This window comes from Muscardinus avellanarius (assembly GCF_963383645.1).
Source record: "Muscardinus avellanarius genome assembly, chromosome: 5".
Taxonomy (NCBI): Eukaryota; Metazoa; Chordata; class Mammalia; order Rodentia; family Gliridae; genus Muscardinus; species Muscardinus avellanarius.
In genome coordinates, this window is record NC_137790.1 from 106060957 (window position 1) to 106081736 (window position 20780).

Consider the following 20780-nt stretch of genomic DNA (forward strand, 5'->3'; position numbering starts at 1 on the left):
GGAGAAAGTTAGTTAGTTACTGGGGATTGAACCCATTAGCATTCTATCTCCAAGATATACCCCACTGTTTTTTATTCTTAATTCTTGCTAAATTGCTGAGGGTTCACTAAGTTGCTGAGATCAGCCTTGAGCCTCTGATCCTCTTATCTCAGCCTCTCAAGTACTGGGATTACAGGCATGAGCCACCACACCTGGCACTGCAGTAGTTTTTAGACAAGAAGTTTGCCCGTTAGATGTTTGGATCAGTGAAGACACAAATTAAACATAACCTTCTCATTTCAGCAAACTTCTTAAAGAGGTTGAGTCTTTGTATTTTCTTTAATTCACATTCCAGTAAATGCCTATTAAACCAGAAGATTAGCTGAACATTTTATAATTGTAAAAGTTTTATTTAAGCCCAGTATAACTTAATTGCATAATTAGTTAGCTTTCTTTTGTATGTGTTTTTCTGGTGCTAGGGATGGAACTCAGGGGCATTCTACCTCCCAGCCCAGTTTTATTTTATTTTTTTTGAAACAGTCTCACTAAGCCGCAGAGAGCTTCACTAAGTTGTTGAGACTGGCTGCAAACCTGAGCTCCTCCTGTCTCAGCCTCCAGGTACCCAGGATCACAAGGTTGTCCCACCACGCAGGGCTGCATAATTAGATTTCTTAAGTAATCATATAATAAGTTTGTATTATAAAAAGGTGGAATTTCAAACTTTTTGGTTTTTTCGGTACTGAAGGTTGAACCCAGAAGCATTCTACCTCCAAACTACACCTCTAGCCCTATTTTGTTACTTTGAAACAGGATTTCTCTTAATTGATGAGGTTCCCCTCAAACCTACAACCCTACAGTCTCAGTCTTCCAAATACTGGGCTTACAGGCGTGCGGCACAGTGCCTGATACTCTTCTTATTTTCAGTGAAGTCAATCCTGATGGTGGCAATTTATTGTGAAAATGCTGTGTGTACTTTGGTAAAGATGTCCTTAGTCTATAAGAATTGTTTTTTTTTTTTTATGTCCTCTAATTAGTTCCTATGGCTTGAATCCCAAATAAAGTTATGACTAAATAAATCAATACCAGTAGACATATTATCTTTATTGTAGGTGTAGCTTAAAACTCGAATACAAGCCACAACTAATTTATAGCAAAAATGAGAAATAATGTCATCATGATGTCTGATTATCCTTATGGAAAATGACTTTGTGAAATTGGTAATATCAAAAATTAGGGTGAAATAAATTAATACATGGGAAAGGTGGGTTGGGGTAGAGTGGTAGCAAACATCAGGATAATATTGAATTTTCTACATCCACTTGGAAGGAGAAGGACCACTGAAACTACAACAGCAACCAAAAGTTGTGGTTTAATTTATAAAATTAAAAAACACAAAGCTTATAGAAAAGTCAAATATAAAAGGTTTAACAAGCTGGCTTTTTGATAAACCACAATGTTAACTTATAATTGAAGTTAATTTTTTAACTCTTTTTTATTTACTTTTTTTTAAGGTACTGGGGATCAAGTCCAGGGCTTCAAGCATGGTAGGCAAGTTTCTTAAAAAAATTTTTTTTTCAGTACTGGGGATGAAACCCAGGGGCATTCTACCTCTGAGTGACATCCCCAGCCCTGCTTTTTATTCTTTATTTTGAAAGAGGGTCTCACTGAGTTGCAAAGGGCCTCACTAAATAGCTGAGGCTGGCTTGGAACCTGCACGATCCTCCTGTTTCAGCCTCCCAAATGCTGGGATTACAAGCATGCGCCACCATGTCCGGCTAGTTTCTTAACTTTTTTTATGCAATATAATATATCAAATTTAGAAGTCAAGTGATTTTTTAGTATGCATGAAGTTTGTATCCAGAAAATTCTTAGAATTTTTTTATTCTAAAAAGTGCATAATAGGCATAAAAGAGGCTTATCAAAATTTCCAAAATTCAGAATATATACCTCAGTACCAGTAATCTACAAACTTAATAAAATATAAACTGAATCAAATTTCAAAACTGTCCCATGACTAGATAAAAACACCAATATTTAAAATTCATTTTGAAAATAGAGTCTTCAACTCAAACCAAAAATACTGATTTGACTAGCCATTTGTTTTCTCCAGAATATGAGTTCTAAATGAACAAAACCTTATATACAGTTTGCTAGTTTTTAAAAGAAAACACTTTTTTGGTCTCACTAGAGAAGTTACCTCTAATGGAATATATTAACAAAAAATAGTACAGCTCTTATTCAGGACCCACGTTTTCATGGGCAGAAATATGAAATTTTACTTTCCCCCATAGCTTATGTACTGGTGTATGGGATTTTCAAAGAGCAACACGTTGGGGCTGATATTATTTGGGACTTTGTTTAAATTATGAGGGGAGGAGAATAAAAAGCCCCAAGAGAATCACACAAACTGACAGATTCTACTTCGGTAAATGAGGGCCAATTCTAAAATGCAAAGTAAAAATGGAATTAAGGCAGCTTTAAAAGAGAAGAAAACTTATCCACCCTAAATAGTGCTACCATAGTATAATTCATTCTTTAAAAAGCTGTGTGTGTAGTCTAGACATACAAGCCAAAAATCAAAACAAGCATTGCAAATATGATGCAGCCTCAAGTGCTTTTTTACTTCAGTGAATGAAAAATAATGGTCACAACTTGAATGTGATTTAATATGAATATATGCACCTTACCAGAGATGCTTAGGTTTACTACTAGAGACATCGTAGCAATTCCATACTCCTCACAAGGTCAGTATAATTGCTGCAAAAAAATCAATTGTGGTTCGGAATACCCATTCACGGTTGACCTCAACAACGTCTCTGATGTAGGAGATTGATTATCCGTGACAGACAGAAGCATATGGTGGTCCTCAGCCCCAAGTGGGAGAGCTAATGGCAGAGTCATATCAGAAGGTTTCACATCCATAGTTTCTGACAAAGGACTTTTTTGTATGGAATCTTGTTCACTCAAAGTATGATCCTCCACATTGGAATCTAGAGTTTTATCTGCCCCTAAAGTGGAAGGAAAAAAAAACAATTTACATCATCTTTAAAAACATAACAAAACGGAACAAAATGCCTGTGGCAGACTAATCTATTCACTGGCCCCAGAAATTGCATTCCAACTTTCGTAACTTTGTATGAGCTGTTTCTTTTTTATTGGCATGCCACAATTTTTATCTACACAAAATCAACCTGGACCTCAAGGTTAGGTTCAAGCACCAACTCTATTATAAAAAGAACTTAAGCCAGGCATGATGGCGCATGCTTGTAATCCCAGTACTTGGGAGGCTGAGACAGGAGGATCACAGGTTCTCGGCCAGCCTCAGCAACTTAATGAGACACTCAGTAACTTAGTGAGACCCTTGTAGCCCAGAGGTAGAGGCCTCTGGGTTCCATCTCCAGTACCACCCCCCCACACACACAAAATAAAATATAAATGAACTTAGCCATTCTCAATCCGATGAAAGATTTGTCCAGTTTCATATACTTGCCATATGGCAGATATCTCATTGCTACTTAATACTCTACTCAGATATGCCTCAAATCCTCAACCAGAATGTAAATTCCTTAGGAGCAAATGTCAAATTATACTTCTTTAACTCCTTACAAGAACTGAACAGTGACATATCAAATATCCTTTGTTCATTGAATGTTTTATGAGTAGTTCATACTGTTCTGTGAGTTCAATTTCAGAAGCTGGCACTTTCATCTGTCTTCAAAGATGAGAAATTTTGCTCTACTCAAGGGAGAAATGATCACACTAATGAGGCCACTGCCCTTCAGGTTTTCCACAAGTGTAAATATGCTCCTGCTACTCTACACTTGACATGATTTCAGTTTTGTTATCCTCATTAAATAGATAAAACTAAGCCGGGTGTAATGGCGTATGCTTCAAATCCCAGCATTTCGGAGGCTGAGACAGGAGGATCAATATAGTTTCTTTCATAAAGTTGTAATTCTCTGTATTCTTCCCAGACCATTCTTCCATTCAACCAGTCAAGAATACAACATGAGCTGGGCATGATGGCACATACCTGTAATCTTAGTACCTGGGAAGCTAAAAATCAGGAGGATTGTAGGTTGGAGGTCAGTCTCAGCAACTTAGGCTCTTAGCAACTTAGACCTCCTTTTAAAATAAAGAAAAAAATGGGCCTGGGGGTGGAGCTCAAAGGTAGCATGCCCCTGAGTTCAATACCCAAAAGAAAAAAGAACACAACCTGTGCTTTCTTGTCCAGCATTCAGTGGATTCATCACAGTGTTCTCTGCTTAAAACGACCTCCCTTCCCTATCTCTACCCTTTGAACTCTTCTTCCTTCCTTCAAGTTTCCTTAGCTTTTCTAATAGCTAAAAAAAACCTAACATTTTTAGCACTTCTGTGTCTATTATGTTCTACATTTTCCATTTATTCAGATTTCTGGTCTCCGAGGCCAGGTTATAAGCTCTTTGAAGACGGGAACCATGCCCTGTTCACTTCATATGCCCTGAATAGTTATATATACTTTATTTAGTAAGTAGTTGTTGAATGATTCACTGAAGTTTTCAGATGTTTCCAACAACATTTATGCTTACTTTTTTTGTTGTTTTTGCAGGTCTGGGGATGGAACCCAGAGGCATTTGACTTCCGAGCTACACCCCCTGCCCAATTTTTTATTCTTTCTTTTTTATTTATTTTGGTGGTACTGAGGTTCCTGGAAACCCTTCTACCTAAGGGCTACACTCCCAGACCTATTTTTATACTTTATTTGGAAACAGGGTCTCTTAAGCCAGCACATCTGGCTTTGAACCTGCACGATCCTCCTGTCTCTGCCTCCCAAGTGCGGGGATTACAAGCGTGCGCCACCACGGACGGCTTTATTCTTTATTTTGAAACAGGGTCTCACTGAGTTGCAGAGGGCCTCACTAAGTGGCTGAGGCTGTCCGCGAACGATCCTCGGTCTCAGCCTCTCAAATGCTGGGATTACAAGTGTGCACCACCACTACCGGCTTTATGTTTACTTTAAAAGACTTAACTTTACACATGAAGAAACCTAGAATTGTATATAGTCACAACAGGATTCATTTTAAGCAGCAGGCTTAATATTTTGTAGTTTGGTTTTTCCACTTTTACATATTACAATAGTTACACATTATTACAATTCTAACAGTGTGTGGCTACCAGAGGTAGTCTACCTCCAAGCTATACCCCCAGCCCTATTTTTTATTTTGAAACAGTATCACTGAGTTGCAAAGGGCCGTACTAAGTAGCTGAGGCTGGCTGAGAATGTGATCCTCCTGTCTCAGCCTCCCAAGTGCCTGGGTTACCTGGGTGCACCATCACGCCTGGTCTCATATACTTTTGATTGGTCCTCATGATGACCCTTTTCTTCATAATAACCATAGTCATTCCTGGGTCACCAAAACCTAGTATAGGGAACATGGATATTCAGCTTGCTTATATGTTCTTTCACTTTTTACACTGTTCACAAGTCATATATGCATGTACACATTCGTTAATTTAGTGGTACGTGGTACTAGGGATGGAACCCAGGATTCTCTACAACTGAGCCCAATCTCCAACTCTTCTTTTTTATTTGGGGACAGGGTCTCACTAAGCTGGTCTCTAACTTGCAACCCTCCTACCTCATCTTCATACTGCTGCCAGGATTATGGGTGTATACCGCCTTGCCCAGCTTACAAGTCAGGTGGTTTCTTGTTTTGTTTTTGTGTGTGTATGTGGTACTAGGATTTAAACCAGGAGTGTTTTACCACAGAGCCCTTTTTTTATTTTGGCTTTGAAACTGTGATTCTCCTGCCTCAACCTTGCAAGTATTGAGATTATAGGTAAACGAAATCACACCCAGCACAAGTCAGGAGGAAATAGTTCAAGTATTTTTTTTTTTATCAAAAGCTCAATATGAAAAGAAATCCAGAGAGAACTCTTCTGCAAATTATAAAGTGACCCCTCATATGGTTATATATAGTTTTTAAAAATAGGTATTTAGCCGGGCGTGGCGGCGCACACTTGTAATCCCAGCATTCGGGATGCTGAGACCGGAGGATCATGGTTCTCAGACAGCCTCAGCTACTTACTGAGGCCCTCTGCAACTCAGTGAGACCCTGTTTCAAAATAAAGAATAAAAAAAAATAGGGAAGGGGTGTAGCTTGGAGGTCAAATACCTCTGGGTTCCATCCCCAGACCCGCAAAAATAGATAAATAAATAAAATAAAAGTAGGTATTTAAATTGTTAAAGAGACACCTAACATTTTAAGGAGTATCACGAATATGAGAGCAACAAATTTTTTAGAAGCAGAAGCATTTACCAGAATGGACTTTTGTTTTGTGCTTCTTTAAATTTTTAATATCTGTGTAAGAATTTCCACATAATTCACAGATAAATGGTCTTTCTCCTAAAAAAGAAATTAAAAAGTTAAAACAACATTTTAAAAGCTGTTAAGGAATATCAGTATTTATGAACATAAGGCAAAAATTATTATACTATTTAAATTTGGTTTCAAGCTACCACTCTACAATCACTGGTTATAATACAGGGAAATGAGAAATTCTACACACACAGGCATTCCTATACTTTATAGAAAGCACATTCCTGTTTCAGGGAAGACTGAATATTTTCATTAAGACTGATTATTTTCATTATCTGAAATTTGCTTGCATACTATAAAATAACACACTTTTTTATTTCTACTAGATATTTATTGAGAGCAAATATGCTAGCCTTTGGCTAAGAAACAAGAGGTAGAGGGAAAATTTTAATTACAGTTTCTGCCCTCAGGTACTTTACAAATTAGAAAATTCTTAACAATATACTACAGTATTATAATTTTTCTGAAGTAAGAACTATTCAGTGTTTTACACTATAAACTGAAGAACATGAGAACACAGAAGATGCCAATACATTTTTTACATTTCTATAGGAATTCACACTAATCTTATTACATCTCTATAAAAATTCACACTAATCTATGTAGAAATTATAAGGAAGAATATTTGAAAAGAAAAAGTTCAAATAGTACACTTAAGTGGCATTTTTCTTCTAAAAAATTTTTTATATTCACTATTTTCTTCATATAATGTCACACTACTTTTTTCATACTATTTACAACAAACGTTTCGGTATTCTTGAATACAAAAGCACTGTTTAAAAAGAAAATCTGATATTCCCTTGGCATTGTCTATTCCTTTTCATTTTTTGGTACATCTGTGCAATTCCATCCAAATCACTTAAGAACTATTCATATTATCTGGTATATTTCTTGAAAGATCTACACAATTCTTGACCAAATTTAATTCACACTCCAAACTAAAAAAAAAAAATTCAAAGTTGATATTTATACATTATTATTGGTAAATTATGACTAAATATCATATAGTCCATAATGGTTTAAAAGCTAAGGTTTACATAAAAAGAAATTAAGAGAGAACAAAAAATAATACGTTCTCCCTAAACACAGACCTGTATGGGATCGAAAGTGTTTGTTGAGCTCTCCTGAGGAAATAAAACTTTTCCCACAAATACCACATATGTATGGTTTTTCACCTAGATGGAAAATAAAAGATAGCGAAGTGGTATACTATACCAGTATAATACTTATCAATTACAAGTAATCTAAAATAAGTTGTTCTAAAATATTTAAATTAAAGCCTCTATGTTGTATTTTAGAGCTATTTTCAGGGATCCAACTTAAATGAATAATAATTATTTTATACTTTCATATAATCTTATACTTTTCATGTACTAAAGCTTTATTCCTGCAAATGTCCCTTCAAGTAGAGACAAAGTGGGCAAGGAGTTTGATTTTTATGTGATTAAGAACATGGAAGCCAGGTATGGTGGCGCACGCTTGTAATCCCAGTACTGGGGAGGCTGAGACAGGAGGATTGCGCAGGTTCAAAGCCAGCCTCAGCAACTTAGTGAGGCTTCTCAGCAAATTAGTGAGACCCTGTTTCCAAACAAAATCTAAAATAGGTCTGGGAGTATAGCCCGGAGGTAGAAGGCCCCTGTGTTTCATCTTAGTACCACAAAAAAAAAAGGAACATGTAAATTCATCAGTCCATATTTCAAGTCTTGCTACCTCCTATATTACTAAAGGAGAATAAGCGCATTTAAGACAGATTCTATTTAAAAACACGAGCTACCAAAAAATTAGACACTTTGATTGGTACAATTTCCTTCTAAACTGGTAATTTACATTTATTTGTGTAAGTTACAAATCTCAGAATGCCTGCATAGGAAAGGTCTTAGGAAGTTATAAAATCAATGTTCTGCCAAAATTCACCCCCACCTCTTCACTTTTTGATTCTTTCCAAAAGAAATAAATTCCCAAGAGGCTAAGCAAGTTTTCTATAGTCATAAAACTTATCTCAATTCAAACTTTTATATTAAAATTTCTCAGATTTTAATATGTACAAATTACATCATAAGAATGTCATCTGCCTTGAATTATTCTAAAAAATAACATATCTAATATTTATGCAAAAATCATTAACATGAGTTTAAGAAGTACAAACACAGGTATCTAACTACAAAATCTGTATCTACTGGCAAGGCCCAATTCACAACTTATCATAGGTAGTTTCTCTGTGGTAAAATCTTACCTGTATGTTTCCGAGAATGAGTGATAAGAGAACTAGAGACAGCAAATGCCTTTCCACAGGTGTCACACACATAAGGCTTTTCTCCAGTATGCCTACGGACATGATAGGTCAGTGTGCTGGCCTGGGCAAATCTCTGTCCACATCTATCACAGACATATGGCTTCTCTCCACTGTGCTTCCTGTTAGTAAGTAAAGTTATATTCTGGTAGGTAAAACAGTCTGGAGGTCAATCTATATAGCAAACATTTTTCATGCAGCATTTTATTTCAAATTAAAACCAACAGTTGATTCAATGTAAAACACTGCCAAAAACAAATGTTTTAGTTATCATCCATACATTAGTTCTGAGATCAACTCAAAAAGTTTTGCCATAATCTTTACATGGCTGCCAGTAAGCCCTAACACTGAAATTATTTTTGCTAGTCTATTCATTCTAACTTGTTAAAACTCCTCCTTCAAACCACCAGCACCTAATACATCCTTATTCCCAGCTGACATCTTCCTCCCTATTTCACTAAGAAAAATTTGAGTAACTGAGAGAATTTCCACCATCACACACAACTCTCCACCCAGAGGCATCTGTACCTGTAGTCTGTTGGCCTTCTGGTTAACTGTAACATGAAGAAGACAGTTCATCTCAACCCCAAAACACCATTTGTACAGTACGTGAGATCCTGGTCAAATGATGTCACTCCTACAATCCCTCATCATCTATTTTTCCTACTAGTGGATCATAGCATACTAATAGACTGATTAGTGTCTCCATCCTTTTTGGGGGGAGGAGGGTATTGGGGATTGAACCCAGGGGCATTCTACCTCTGAGCAACTTTATATTTTTTATTTTGAAATAAGGCCTCACTATGCTGCTGAGGTCTAAGTTGCTGAAAGCTGGCTTTGAACCCACTGGAATTACAGGTGGCTTCTGTTTGTTGTTGTTGTTGTTGTTGTTGTTCTTTGGGCAGTACTGTGGATAGGAATCAAGGGCATCCTACATCCAAGCTACAGCCCCAGCCCTATATTTTTATTCTTTATTTTGAAACAAGGTCTCACCAAGTTGAGGAGGGCCTCACTAAGTAGAGGTTGTCCTTGAACTCACAATCCTCCCAAGTACTGGTATTATAAGTGTGTGCCACCACACGCATCCTATCTTCTATTTTTTTAAAAAGAAGGCAATCCCAGTACTTAGGAGGCTGAGACAGGCAGAATGCAAGTTCGAGGCCAGCCTCACCAATTTGGTGAAATCCTCAGCAGCTTGGCTAGACCCTGTTCCAAATTCAAAAATAAAATGGGAGCTGGGCGTGGTGGCTCATGCTTGTAATCCCAGCATTCGAGAGGCTGAGACCAGAGGATCCTGGTTCATGAACAGCCTCAACTACTTAGTGAGGCCCTCCACAACCTAGTGAGACCCTGTTTCAAAATAAAGAATAAAAAATAGGGCAGGGGGTACAGCTCGGAGGTCAAATGCCCCTGGGTTCCATTCTCAGACTTGCAAAAAATAAAAAGCAAAACAAAAAAAGAATATAAAATGGAGCTGGGTGTGTAGTTTGGAGATAAAATGCCCTGGGTTCTATCCCATGTTCTGTGTAAGTAACTAAGTAACTAACTAACTAACTAACTAACTAACTAAATAAATAAATAAATAGGCTTGGGGTACACCTTGGAGGAAGAATGCCCTGGAATTAATCCCTAATACCACAAAAGAAAAGAAAAAAAGAGAGAAAGTGAGTCTCTCATTCTATAGATGATCCACATTCTCCCTTAAATGTGTATTTCTTACTCCCCTAAATAAACCTCTATGTCCCTGGAAAACACAAATCCTGGCCCAACTTACTAACTTGAGTCTCCAGAGTGTCTTATTTACATTTCTTCTTTATTCACTTCTGCACTAGTTTCTACTATCACAGGCATTGCTGACCTCCCACTTTACTAAATCCAAGTCAATTCTTAGCCTTTATCTCCCTGCCAGAATTCTGCAGTTTATCTTGCCCTTCTGGGATAAATTTCCGTTAGACACCACGGCAGCCCAATTCCCTGGTTTTCCTCCTCCACTGGCTGTTAGTATCTACCCCTGCTGGTTCTCCTCCATTTCCTGGATTTCCTAGAGTGCCTTAGGCTTCCGTCTTTTGATCCTTATTCTATCCACACTCACTGTCTTGGTGACCTCATCCAGTGTTAGAGCTTTAAATAATGCCAAATTTATATCTTCAGCTCAAACCAGTTCCCTAAAATCAGAAGTAGATAGCTTATTGTCTATGGCACATATGTTATAATGTACAACAATCATCTCAAATTTTAACTTGTTCAGAACTGTACTCCTAAACAGCACTCCCACTTAAACCTCAGCTAATGGCAGCTCCATCTTTTCAAATCCCCAGCCCCTAGTCCTTCTTTCTTTCATACTTCACATTAAAGTTATCAGCAAATTCTGTTAGTTCTGCCTCTACAATGTATCCAGCCTCTGACTGCTACTTTCAACACTATCATCCTGGCCTAAATCATCATCACCCCCACTTGGGTTTTATCTGTGAATCTCCTACCTGGTTACCCTGCTTCCAGCCTTTTATTTTATTTTATTTTTGGTTGTACTGGGGTTTCCTGGAAACCCTTCTACCTCCGGGCTACAATCCCAGACCTAATTTTTTATATTTTTATTTGGAAACAGGGTCTCTTAAGCCAGCGAGGCTGTCTTCAAACCTGCGCGATTCTCCTGTCTTTACCTCCCAAGCGCGGGGATTACAAGCGTGTGCCACCACGCCCGGCCTGCTTCCACTCTTGCATCCTGTAGTCTTTTCCTAAAATAGCAGCCACAGTGATCTCTCTCTCCAAAGAAAAAGCTTTACATAGCTTATAAAAAGTGCCTTACACCATCCCAACACCCTCTCACCATTCTCATTTCCCACTTTCCCCCCCATCTTATTACTGTCCAACCACCATGCCTGCTTGTGGTTCCTTGAAGATGCTAAGAATATTGTATGGAGCAACCACAATTAGAACTCTTGTAATACAGTAGTGTATTCATAAGACTATGGCAATTAACAAACTTATACGTCAAACAACTTGGCTTTTTTTTTTTTTACCTTGCATGAATCTTGAGATTGCTAGAAGTTGCAAACTGTAAATTGCATACATCACATTTATAGGGTTTTTCCTCACCATGATGCATGCGACTATGGAAGACTAGCTGGCATTTCTGGGCAAATCCTTTATCACATAATTCACATTTGTATGGCCTCTCACCTAAAGGAACAAGTAAATAACATTTATATTAAGAAAAAATTCAGTCTTCGTTGCTATAGTCATATAAGCTCTCAAAGTATTAACAGTAGCAGTTGGTATTCAGAAAATGTTAACTGCTTAAAATAAAAGCAAATAGGATCTCTTTCCAGACTACTGAAAACACTGATACAATTAAAAGAAATTAATGTCTCTCAACTCCTAATAGTGTAAGGTGTTCAATGAGATAAATACATATTATATCTAAAGAAGTACAAATATTAAGTGTGCTGATGGGTGCAAAATAATTATAGACGTTGAGGAAAAATTGTATATGTAATTCTAAAAAACATGTTCAATCGGAGTCAACAAAGTTTAGGAAGCATGTACAAGAAGCACTGGTAACAGATGAAAATGGGTCTGAGTTGTAATTACATTTCTCTTAGACTCAGCAAGCTACACCCAAGTTTATTCTTATCTTGAGGAAAAATGCTATAAGGAGCTGACATATTAGGACTTAAAAATGCCAATAAAATAAAATAAATAGCCATTAAATTACAAATAAATTTTCAGCCTCTCTCACTTTTTTAAAAGTTGTTTTCCTTTCTTCTCACTTTTGAGGTGGCCCGCATTCTCCCTTGAATGTGTATTTCTAATTTTTCTAAGTAAATCTCTGTTAAAAATAAATAAATTTTCAAGTCTGACATTGATAAATAATTTTATGAATAAAAGAATATGGTGGATAAACTGGGTGTGGTGGCGCACGCTTGTAATCCCAGCGCTTGAGAGGCTGAGACAGGAGGATCGCACGGGTTTGAAGCCAGCCTCACCTACTTAGTGAGGCTCTCAGCAACTTAGTGAGACCCTGTTTTCAAATAAAATATAAAAAAGGTCTGGGAGTGTAGCCCAGAGATAGAAAGCCTCTGGGTTCCACCGCCAGTACCACCAAAAAAAAAAAAAGAATATGGCGGATTTGGTTATGACAACACTGTGAGCTAATATGCACTCTATAAAAAATATTATTTTAGCTTGGGGATACAACTCCGTGGTACACTGTATCCTTAGAATGTGTGAGGCCTGGTTCAGTGGCTAACAACCCATTCCTTCAAAATTATTTTAGTCACAGTATAAAAACATTTGTATCTCCCCACAAACTAGGCTTACCTGTATGAGTTCTGACATGTGTTTTCAGCTGGTTACACTGAGTAAATGCCTTTCCACATAAATGGCAAACATAAGGTTTGACTCCTTTATGTATTCTCATGTGCCTTCGCAAGCTGCTGGCTTCTGAAAACACCTTCCCACATGTGTTGCACATTGGCTTGGCCTTTGAATACCTCTGATCCAGATCTTCCCCAGAGTTCTCCAGTTCATAAGGACTCCTGACACTGGCTATATTAGACATAGAGTGTTCTTTCAGAGCACAATTTGGCTGTGATTTTCCACGCTTCCGCTTCACTGTAACAGATTGCACAATATCTTGTGCAGGAAAAGTATTTTCTACAACTGATGTCAACTCGAGTTCTGGATTATTTCTTTGTACAACTTGCTCAACCACAGGTGTGGACAATTTATTTGTATCTAGGAATAATTCAACAGATGCATTCTCTAAAATGTCATTGGCATATTGCACTGTTTTATTCTGTGTTTTCTGAGAATTGAAAGCCTTTTTCTTCTTTTTACTTTGAGATGACTTCTTTGCTAAAGTCCCTTGTTTGGGATTTGCCTGAACTAAATCTGTAGATACTTCTGACTTCTCCCGATTGTTATAATCCCGTAGAGTAAGAAGACAAGTCTGTTGGTTCAACTCAATGTTTCCAGTAATACTAGATATCTCCGTAGATGAGGGATTAGCAATGAATGCAAAATCTTCCATCTTTATCTTACATTTAGTTACCACCTCTTCCACCTTGAGATAGTCAGCAGCCTGATGAATTTCTTTAACATTCCAACTGTAAGGAAACAAGGCTAAATGAAAATATTCTGATCAAAGAAAAACTTGTTTTTGAAACAATCTGCACATATACTTCAATGTTTTTAAAGACCATAATGAAGCAGAATGCTGAAAAAGGTATAACTTAAAAAAAAAAAAAAAAAAACCAAAGCTGGGCTTGGTGGTACGCGCTTGTAATCCCGGCATTTGGGAGGCTGAGACAGGAGGATCGTGGTTCTCATAGACAGCCTCAACTACTTAGTGAAGCTTTTTGCACCTCAGTGAGGCCCTGTTTCAAAATAAAGAATAAAAGTTTGGGCTGGGGGTGTAGCTCAGAGGTAGAATGCCCTTCGGTTCCATCCCCAGTACCATAAAAAAAAACTTATTCAGAAAATGTTTAAGCAAAGATCTCCAATTTTACAGAACCTGAAAAGATGGAAAATAATGCCTATTTGTAACTGCAGGTGGACCACTATAGAAAAAAATAAAATGTTTAATTTTTTGCTTGCTTATTAAAACCCTGATATACAAAAACATTTGCTGGCAACTCACTGCTTCCTTCCATTCACTGATGACTCTTCAAATAGCAACCAACTTCTCTGAAGTGGCAAGAGGAAGAGTCTAATGAAAACTGTCTTCTACTACTTTGCCCTACTCCCCTGTGAAGAACTTTAACTGTGCCTGTGAATGACCTTGGGGTCTTGTTCAATGAACAATCAAACTCAGTAAGTTAGTTATGGGGTCTGAGATTCTGCATTTCTACAGCATTCCTGGTGATACGATGCTGTTGGTCCAAGGATCAGCTGGGAGGGACAAGGCTTTGGAATATATTACTCTTTCTCTAGTAACCCTCCTATGTGGTTTTTTTTTTTTGGGGGGAGCAGGTCTGGGTGTGGAACCCAAGGGGATTCGACCTCCGAGCTACATCTCCTGCCCTATTTTTTATTCTTTATTTTGAAACCGGGTCTCACTGAGTTGCAGAGGATCTCACTAAGTAGCTGAGGCTGTCCGCGAACCGCGATCCTCCGGTCTCAGCCTCCCAAATGCTGAGATTACAAGCGTGCGCCACCACGCCCAGCTCTCGTATGTGTTTTGATGATAACCTAAGTTGGCTGGAAAGTTTGTCATGTTAGTGTTTATAGAAAGACAGGTCAATTTGCTCAACACTCCAGTGTCTGATTATCTGCCACGTGCAGTACTAAGAGGAACAGTAAGAAATATCAAACAGTCCCACCCTCCAGAAGTTGACAATATAAAGGTGGTTTGATAATTTTAGCACTGGCTCTGGCATTATTAGCAAAATAATTAGGGTAAGTCTACATCTGTGGAAACCTTGTTTTCCTTAGCTAAAAAATGAGCTTGTATTAGTATAAAAATATGACCCTTTTGAGATTGAAGATGGATGCAACCCTCCATCCCCACCCCAACAAGTAACTTTACATTTTCCCCCAAAATTAGCTGGGCATGGTGGCACACTCCTGTAATCCTACTACTTGGGAGGCCGAGACAGGATTCCAGGTTTGTGGCTAGCCTTGGCAACGTAGGCCCTCTGCAACTGAGATCTTTTATAAGAAAAAAAGAAAAAGAAAAAGAAAAAGATAGGGTTGAGGGTGTAGCTCAGAGGTAGAATGCCACTGGTTCAATTCCCAGTACCCCACCACCACCAAAACAAGATGGTATTGTCTGGCATGGTGGTACACACCTATAATCCCAGTACTTGGGAGGCTGAGACAAAAGGAGCCCAGGTTTGCAGACAGCCTCAGCAATGTAAAGAGGCCCTCTACAACTTAGTGATACCCTGTTTCAAAATAAAAAATAAAACATGGCTGGGGTGTAGCTCAGAAGTAGTACATCCCTGGGTTCAACCCCCAGTACCCCTCCAAAAAAGGTAAAAAGGTATCTCTCTTGTTTTGCCTTTTTATTATAAGTTAGAAAAAGGTTTTAATTATAGTTTATAAATATAATACCACTAATACTATTACTTGGGGGGGGGGGTGTTGTAAGGTTACTGAGGTTGAACTCAGGGGCATTCTACCTTGGTACTACACCTCCAGTCCTATTTTATTTATTTTGAAAAAAGGGTCTTTCTTGTTAAGTGCTGAGATCACACTAAGTTGCTGAGGCTGTCCTTGAACCTGCACTGTCTTAGTTTCCCAAGTACTGGAATTATAGGCTTGTGCCACCACATCCATCTCTATTAATTTTTTAAGAAAGGATTAAAATTTGAAATGAAATTAAAAGTAATGTCATGAACCTTTAAGCTCTCTAGAAATATCCTACAGGATCTACAAATCTCTACTCATGTTCAGATCATCTTCCAATTAGACCTGTCTTTCCTCCAGTGCCACCTGTATGCTTTTTATTTATTTTTTATTTTTTGCAGTACTGGGGATAGAACCCAGGGGCATTCTTCCGAGCTATACCCCCAGCCCAACCTTTTTATTCTTTAATTTGAAACAGGTCTCACTGAGATGCAAAGGGCCTAAGTAGCTGAGGCTGTCCGCGAACCCAGATCCTCCTATCTCAGCCTCTCAAATGCTGGGACTACAAAAGTGCACCACCATGCCTGGCTACCTGTATGCTTTGTGTATGTATGTATGTATATATGTATGTATGTATGTATGTATGTATGTATGTATGTATTATGTATGTATTGTGTGGCAGAAAAACCCAGGGGCTTTTCTACCTCCAGGTTATACTCACTCCCAGACCTGTTTTATACTTTATTTGGAAGCAGGGTCTCACTAAGTTGCTGAAAGCCTCACTCAGTAACTGAGGCTGGCTTCAAACCTGTGCGATCCTGTCTCAGCTTCCCAAGTGCTGGGATTACAAGCGTGCGCCACCACGCCCGGCTATCTGTATGCTTTTAAATCTAGCATTATGATGCCTTTTGAAATACTGCCTTTTATTCCAAAAGTAATCATTTTCTAGTTCATTATAGATTAAGTAATTTATAGACTAATTTGGAAACCTAGCCACCAGCTTAGAATATTTTTAGTCTGAAAAATCCATCCCAAACTCCTAAATGTATTACAATTAACTTTTGAAATATAATCTGCCTGACTCTTTCTCCTAGATAAGAAAATATTACCCATAATATTCTTTTCTTATTGGCCCATGGCTATAATTTTTCAGGGAGGTAGTATACTCGGGATTGAATGCAAGGGCATTCTACTGCCAAGCTATACCCCCAGTCTTTGTGTGTGTGAGTGTGCATGTGTGTGTTACTGGGGATTGAACCCAGAGGCATTCTACCTCCGAGCTATATCCCCAGCCCTATTTTTTTTATTTTTTATTTTTGAAACAGGGTCTCACTAGGTTGAGGGAATCTCATTACTTTCTGCAATTCTGCAGACTCCCAAATGCTGGGATTACAGGCATGGACTACCATGCCTGGCTCTTTTTTATGTGTTATTCTGAACAAGATCTCATTAAGTCGCTGCTTAAATTGCTGATACTAGTTGCCGGGTGTGGTGGCAAACGCTTATAATCCCAGTATTTGAGAGGCTGATAAAAGAGGATCGCAGTTCACGGGCAGCTTCGGCTACCACTTAGTGAGGCCCTTTGCAACTCAGTAAGACCCTGTTTCAAAATAAAGAATAAAAAATAGGGCTGGGGTGGAGCTCAGAGGTAGTATGCCCCTGGGTTCCATTCCCAGTACTGCAAAAATAAATAAATAAATAATTTAAAAATAAATTGCTAAGGCTGGCCTCCAACTTGCGATCCTGTCTCAGCCTCCCAAGTAATAAGATTATAGACATGTACCATTATATCTGGCATCTATAAGTTTAAAATATAAAATGAATCTTTGCAAACAAGTTAATTCTCCATTTGCAAGGAAACAGCACAAATGCCCCAAAATATAAAAATAATCTTAATCACTTTTTATACAAAATCTTTCTTTTGTGTATACAGCATCATTGTCTAAAACATATTTCTTAGCCAAGTGTGGTGGTTGACACTTGTAATCCCAGTACTTGGAAGGCTGAAACAAGAGGATCACTAGTTCGAGACCAGCCTTAGCAACTTAGTGAGACCCTCAGCAACCTAGTAAGACCCCTGTTTCAAAAAACAAAAACAAAAATTAGGGCTGGGAGTATAGCTCAGAGATAGAAAGCCCCTAGTTTAAATTCCCACTAGCACAATAAAAAAAGAGAGAAAAGAAAGAAAACATATTTCTTGAGCATTTTTATTGGTTTTGTTACAAAATCTATTATTAAAGTACAATGAGAGCCGGGTGTAGTGGTGCATGCTTGTAATCTCAGTACTTGAGAGACTGAGACAGGAGGATCGCAGGTTCCCGGCCAGCCTCAGCTACTTAGGCCCTCTGCAACTTGGACCCTGTTTCAAAATAAAGAATAAAATAGGGCTGGAGGTATAGCTCAGAGGTAGAAAAAGGTCACCTTTACTTCATCACTTTGTCATACTTAAAATAGAACTTTTGGTTTCAAATTATAAGCCAGGCATAGTGGTGCATGCCTGTTACCTCAGCACTTGGGAGGCTAACACAGGAAGACCATAAGTAGAAGACCAGCCTCAGCAACTTAGTGCGACCCTACTTCAAAATAAAAAACAAGCTAGGTGTGGTTGCACATGCTTGTAATCCCCAGGAATTGGGAGGCAGAAACAGGAGGACTGCAGGTTCCTGGCCAGCTTCTGCAATTTAGTGAGACCCTGTTTAAAGAATAATATAGCGCTGGGGGTATAGCTCAGAGAAACAGAATGCCCTTGGGTTTCATTTCTAATACCACAAGGCAAGGAGAAATTGAATTCATTTAGAATTTATTGTGTCTGAGCTTCATGTTTATAAAACTGCATCATAGGCCTTGCTTTGATAGATAAATATACCAGATCTTATGGTTTATCATGTTTTTTATGCTTATCAGATATCTCTCACAGCAGAGAATCTGACTCCTTTATTAAAAGAAAAACAGGAGACAAGAGTGGTGGCACATGCTTGTAATATCAGCATTTGGGAAGCTGAGACAGGAGGATTGCTGTGTTCACAGACAGCATCAGCTACTTAGGCTCTTTGCAACTCAGTGAGACCCTGTTTTAAAATAAAGAATAAGCTCGGATGTGGTGGCACATGCTTCTAATTCCAGCATTTGGGAGGCTGAGACAGGAGGATCTCGGTTCAAGGACAGCCTCAGCTAACTTAGGCCCTGTGAAACTCAGTGACCCTGTTTCAAAAAGTAAAGAATAAAAAAAAATAGGGCTGGGAGTGTAGTTTGGAGGTAGAATGCCCCTGGGTTCCATCCCCAATACCGCAAAAAAAAAAAAAAGTAAAAGACTAAAAAAGAGGGCTGGGGGTGTAACTCAAGAGGTAGAATACCCCTGAGTTCCATCCCCAGGACTGCAAAAGGACAAAAACTAAACACGATGTGCATAAATATTTGAAGACAATTCAAAGACTGAATGGAAAAAATATAAATCTTCTTTAGCTCTAATGATTATTGACTTGCTTTTATAACTGAAAATGAAATGTGTACTTTACCTGTCAAGATTTAAAGTTCCTGTGTATATAAACTCCAACAGTTTCTGAAATCCATCAGCCTTCACCTGACTCTGATCAAGAAAAACATTGTTCTCAGAAGTGCTCCTGTAGATAGCACCAAAATACTCACTAAACGAGGCAAGCACATTCCTGTGGGCTTTAAACTGGAATTCTCCGATCACTATGGTGCAGTCACAAAGAAAACCTGCTTCGCGTTGTTTGTTCAGTCTCTCTAAAAGGTGCTCACAGTGGTGTGAATACTGCATTTTGATATCAATATGGAATTTAATCCTTGATCTAAAAGACAAAAAGAAATAGTACATTGGTAGCACTAAGTTTTCATCAAACGTTCATTCAAGCAATCGGTGAAGGGAGAAGGAACAGAGAATACAATACGAAGAATATAGCTGGCTCTTGTTTTCTCCTCTCTGAAAATCCTTATCAAACATATAGTTAAAAATGCTGAGGAATATGTTTCTTTCTGTTTCACCTCGAGCACTAACACAATCCTTTGGACACATCGATAAATGTCATTGAATGAAAACACTTTCAAACTGCAAAAAAAGGCTGCAAATCTTCCAGTTTTTACATGAGCTGAACCCTCCTTAAACTTCCAAGCTCACAGGCATGTGTAAGTTAAGAGGAAAGAGTAACAAAACACTAAGGACTGACTTCTTGGGAGTGTTTCTGTTTCATCCCTCTAGGATCCCGGAAACCTGCGGCTGGCGCGGTGCGGCTCCCGGGGGCGGGGCCGGCGCGGGCCGCCGGCTGTCAGAGGCTGTCACTCGCCAGGCCACGCCCCCGCCGCCGCCGCGAGCGGGGCCGCCCCTCCCGCCCCTCCCGCCGCGCGCCGCTCGGCTCCCGCGAATCCCGCCGCCGGGGTCTGGCCCAGGCCGCGCGGGGCCGCTCCGCCCCAGCCCCCACCTCCGCCCGCCCGCCCGGCCCGCGCTCCGCCCCCGTGGAGCCCGCGCCCCCTCCGCTGGCCCCGGGCCCCGGGAGGGTGGGACGGCGCCGGGGTGAAGGGGGCGCTCACCGATCGCCACCCGGGGGGCACAGTTTCTTCACTCTCTCTCCACCATCTTGGGAGGACGTCACCGCGCCACGCTCCGCCTCTCGCCCTCCCTCCCGGGCGGCGTCACGTCCGGATCCGTCCTCCGGCGGCCTGGCGGGCGGCTCTAGGGCCGGGGAGGTCCCGCGCCCGCCCCGCTCGCCGGCCGGCCCTCGGAGCCCCGGCCCCGCAGCCCGCCGGGGCGCACCGAGGCGCGGACACCGGGGAGGCGGCGCCGAGGGCGCTCCCCGCCCGCCTGCGCCCAGCGGGCCCCGGGCCCGGCCGCGCACTGCATGCTGGGGCTTGTAGTTCGGCCTCCCCGGCTTCGCGCCGCGGGGAGCCGCCGCTGATCGCGGGCCGAGCCCCGGCCTCCGGGCGGCTGCCCGGCCTCCCGCCTCCCGCCCGGCCGCGCCAAGGGGGTGGAGGGCGCCGGCTACTGAGAGCGGCCCGGGCCCGGAGGCCGGGCGGGGCTGCAGGGCCGCGAGCGCCGAGCCGAGCCGCGGGCGCGCTGGGCATGC

General features: G+C 40.1%; 1 protein-coding gene across 2 annotated transcripts; it reads right to left on the minus strand.

Annotated features, from left to right (window-relative positions):
- Positions 1 to 2724: 2724 nt before the first annotated feature.
- On the minus strand, positions 2725 to 19480 carry MYNN (myoneurin; the record flags this gene model as incomplete). 2 transcript variants are annotated; one of them, XM_080696315.1, is made up of 6 exons in its annotated part: positions 2725 to 2987; positions 6279 to 6365; positions 8572 to 8750; positions 11649 to 11808; positions 12949 to 13736; positions 19215 to 19480. In XM_080696315.1, the coding sequence occupies 6 exons, from the start codon at positions 19478 to 19480 to the stop codon at positions 2725 to 2727; spliced, it is 1743 nt and encodes a 580-aa protein (XP_080552441.1). The 2 variants fall into 2 exon arrangements, with proteins under 2 accessions (XP_080552441.1, XP_080552442.1); XM_080696316.1 differs by lacking the exon at positions 6279 to 6365 and adding an exon at positions 7430 to 7513.
- Between the last annotated feature and the right edge of the window lie 1300 nt (positions 19481 to 20780).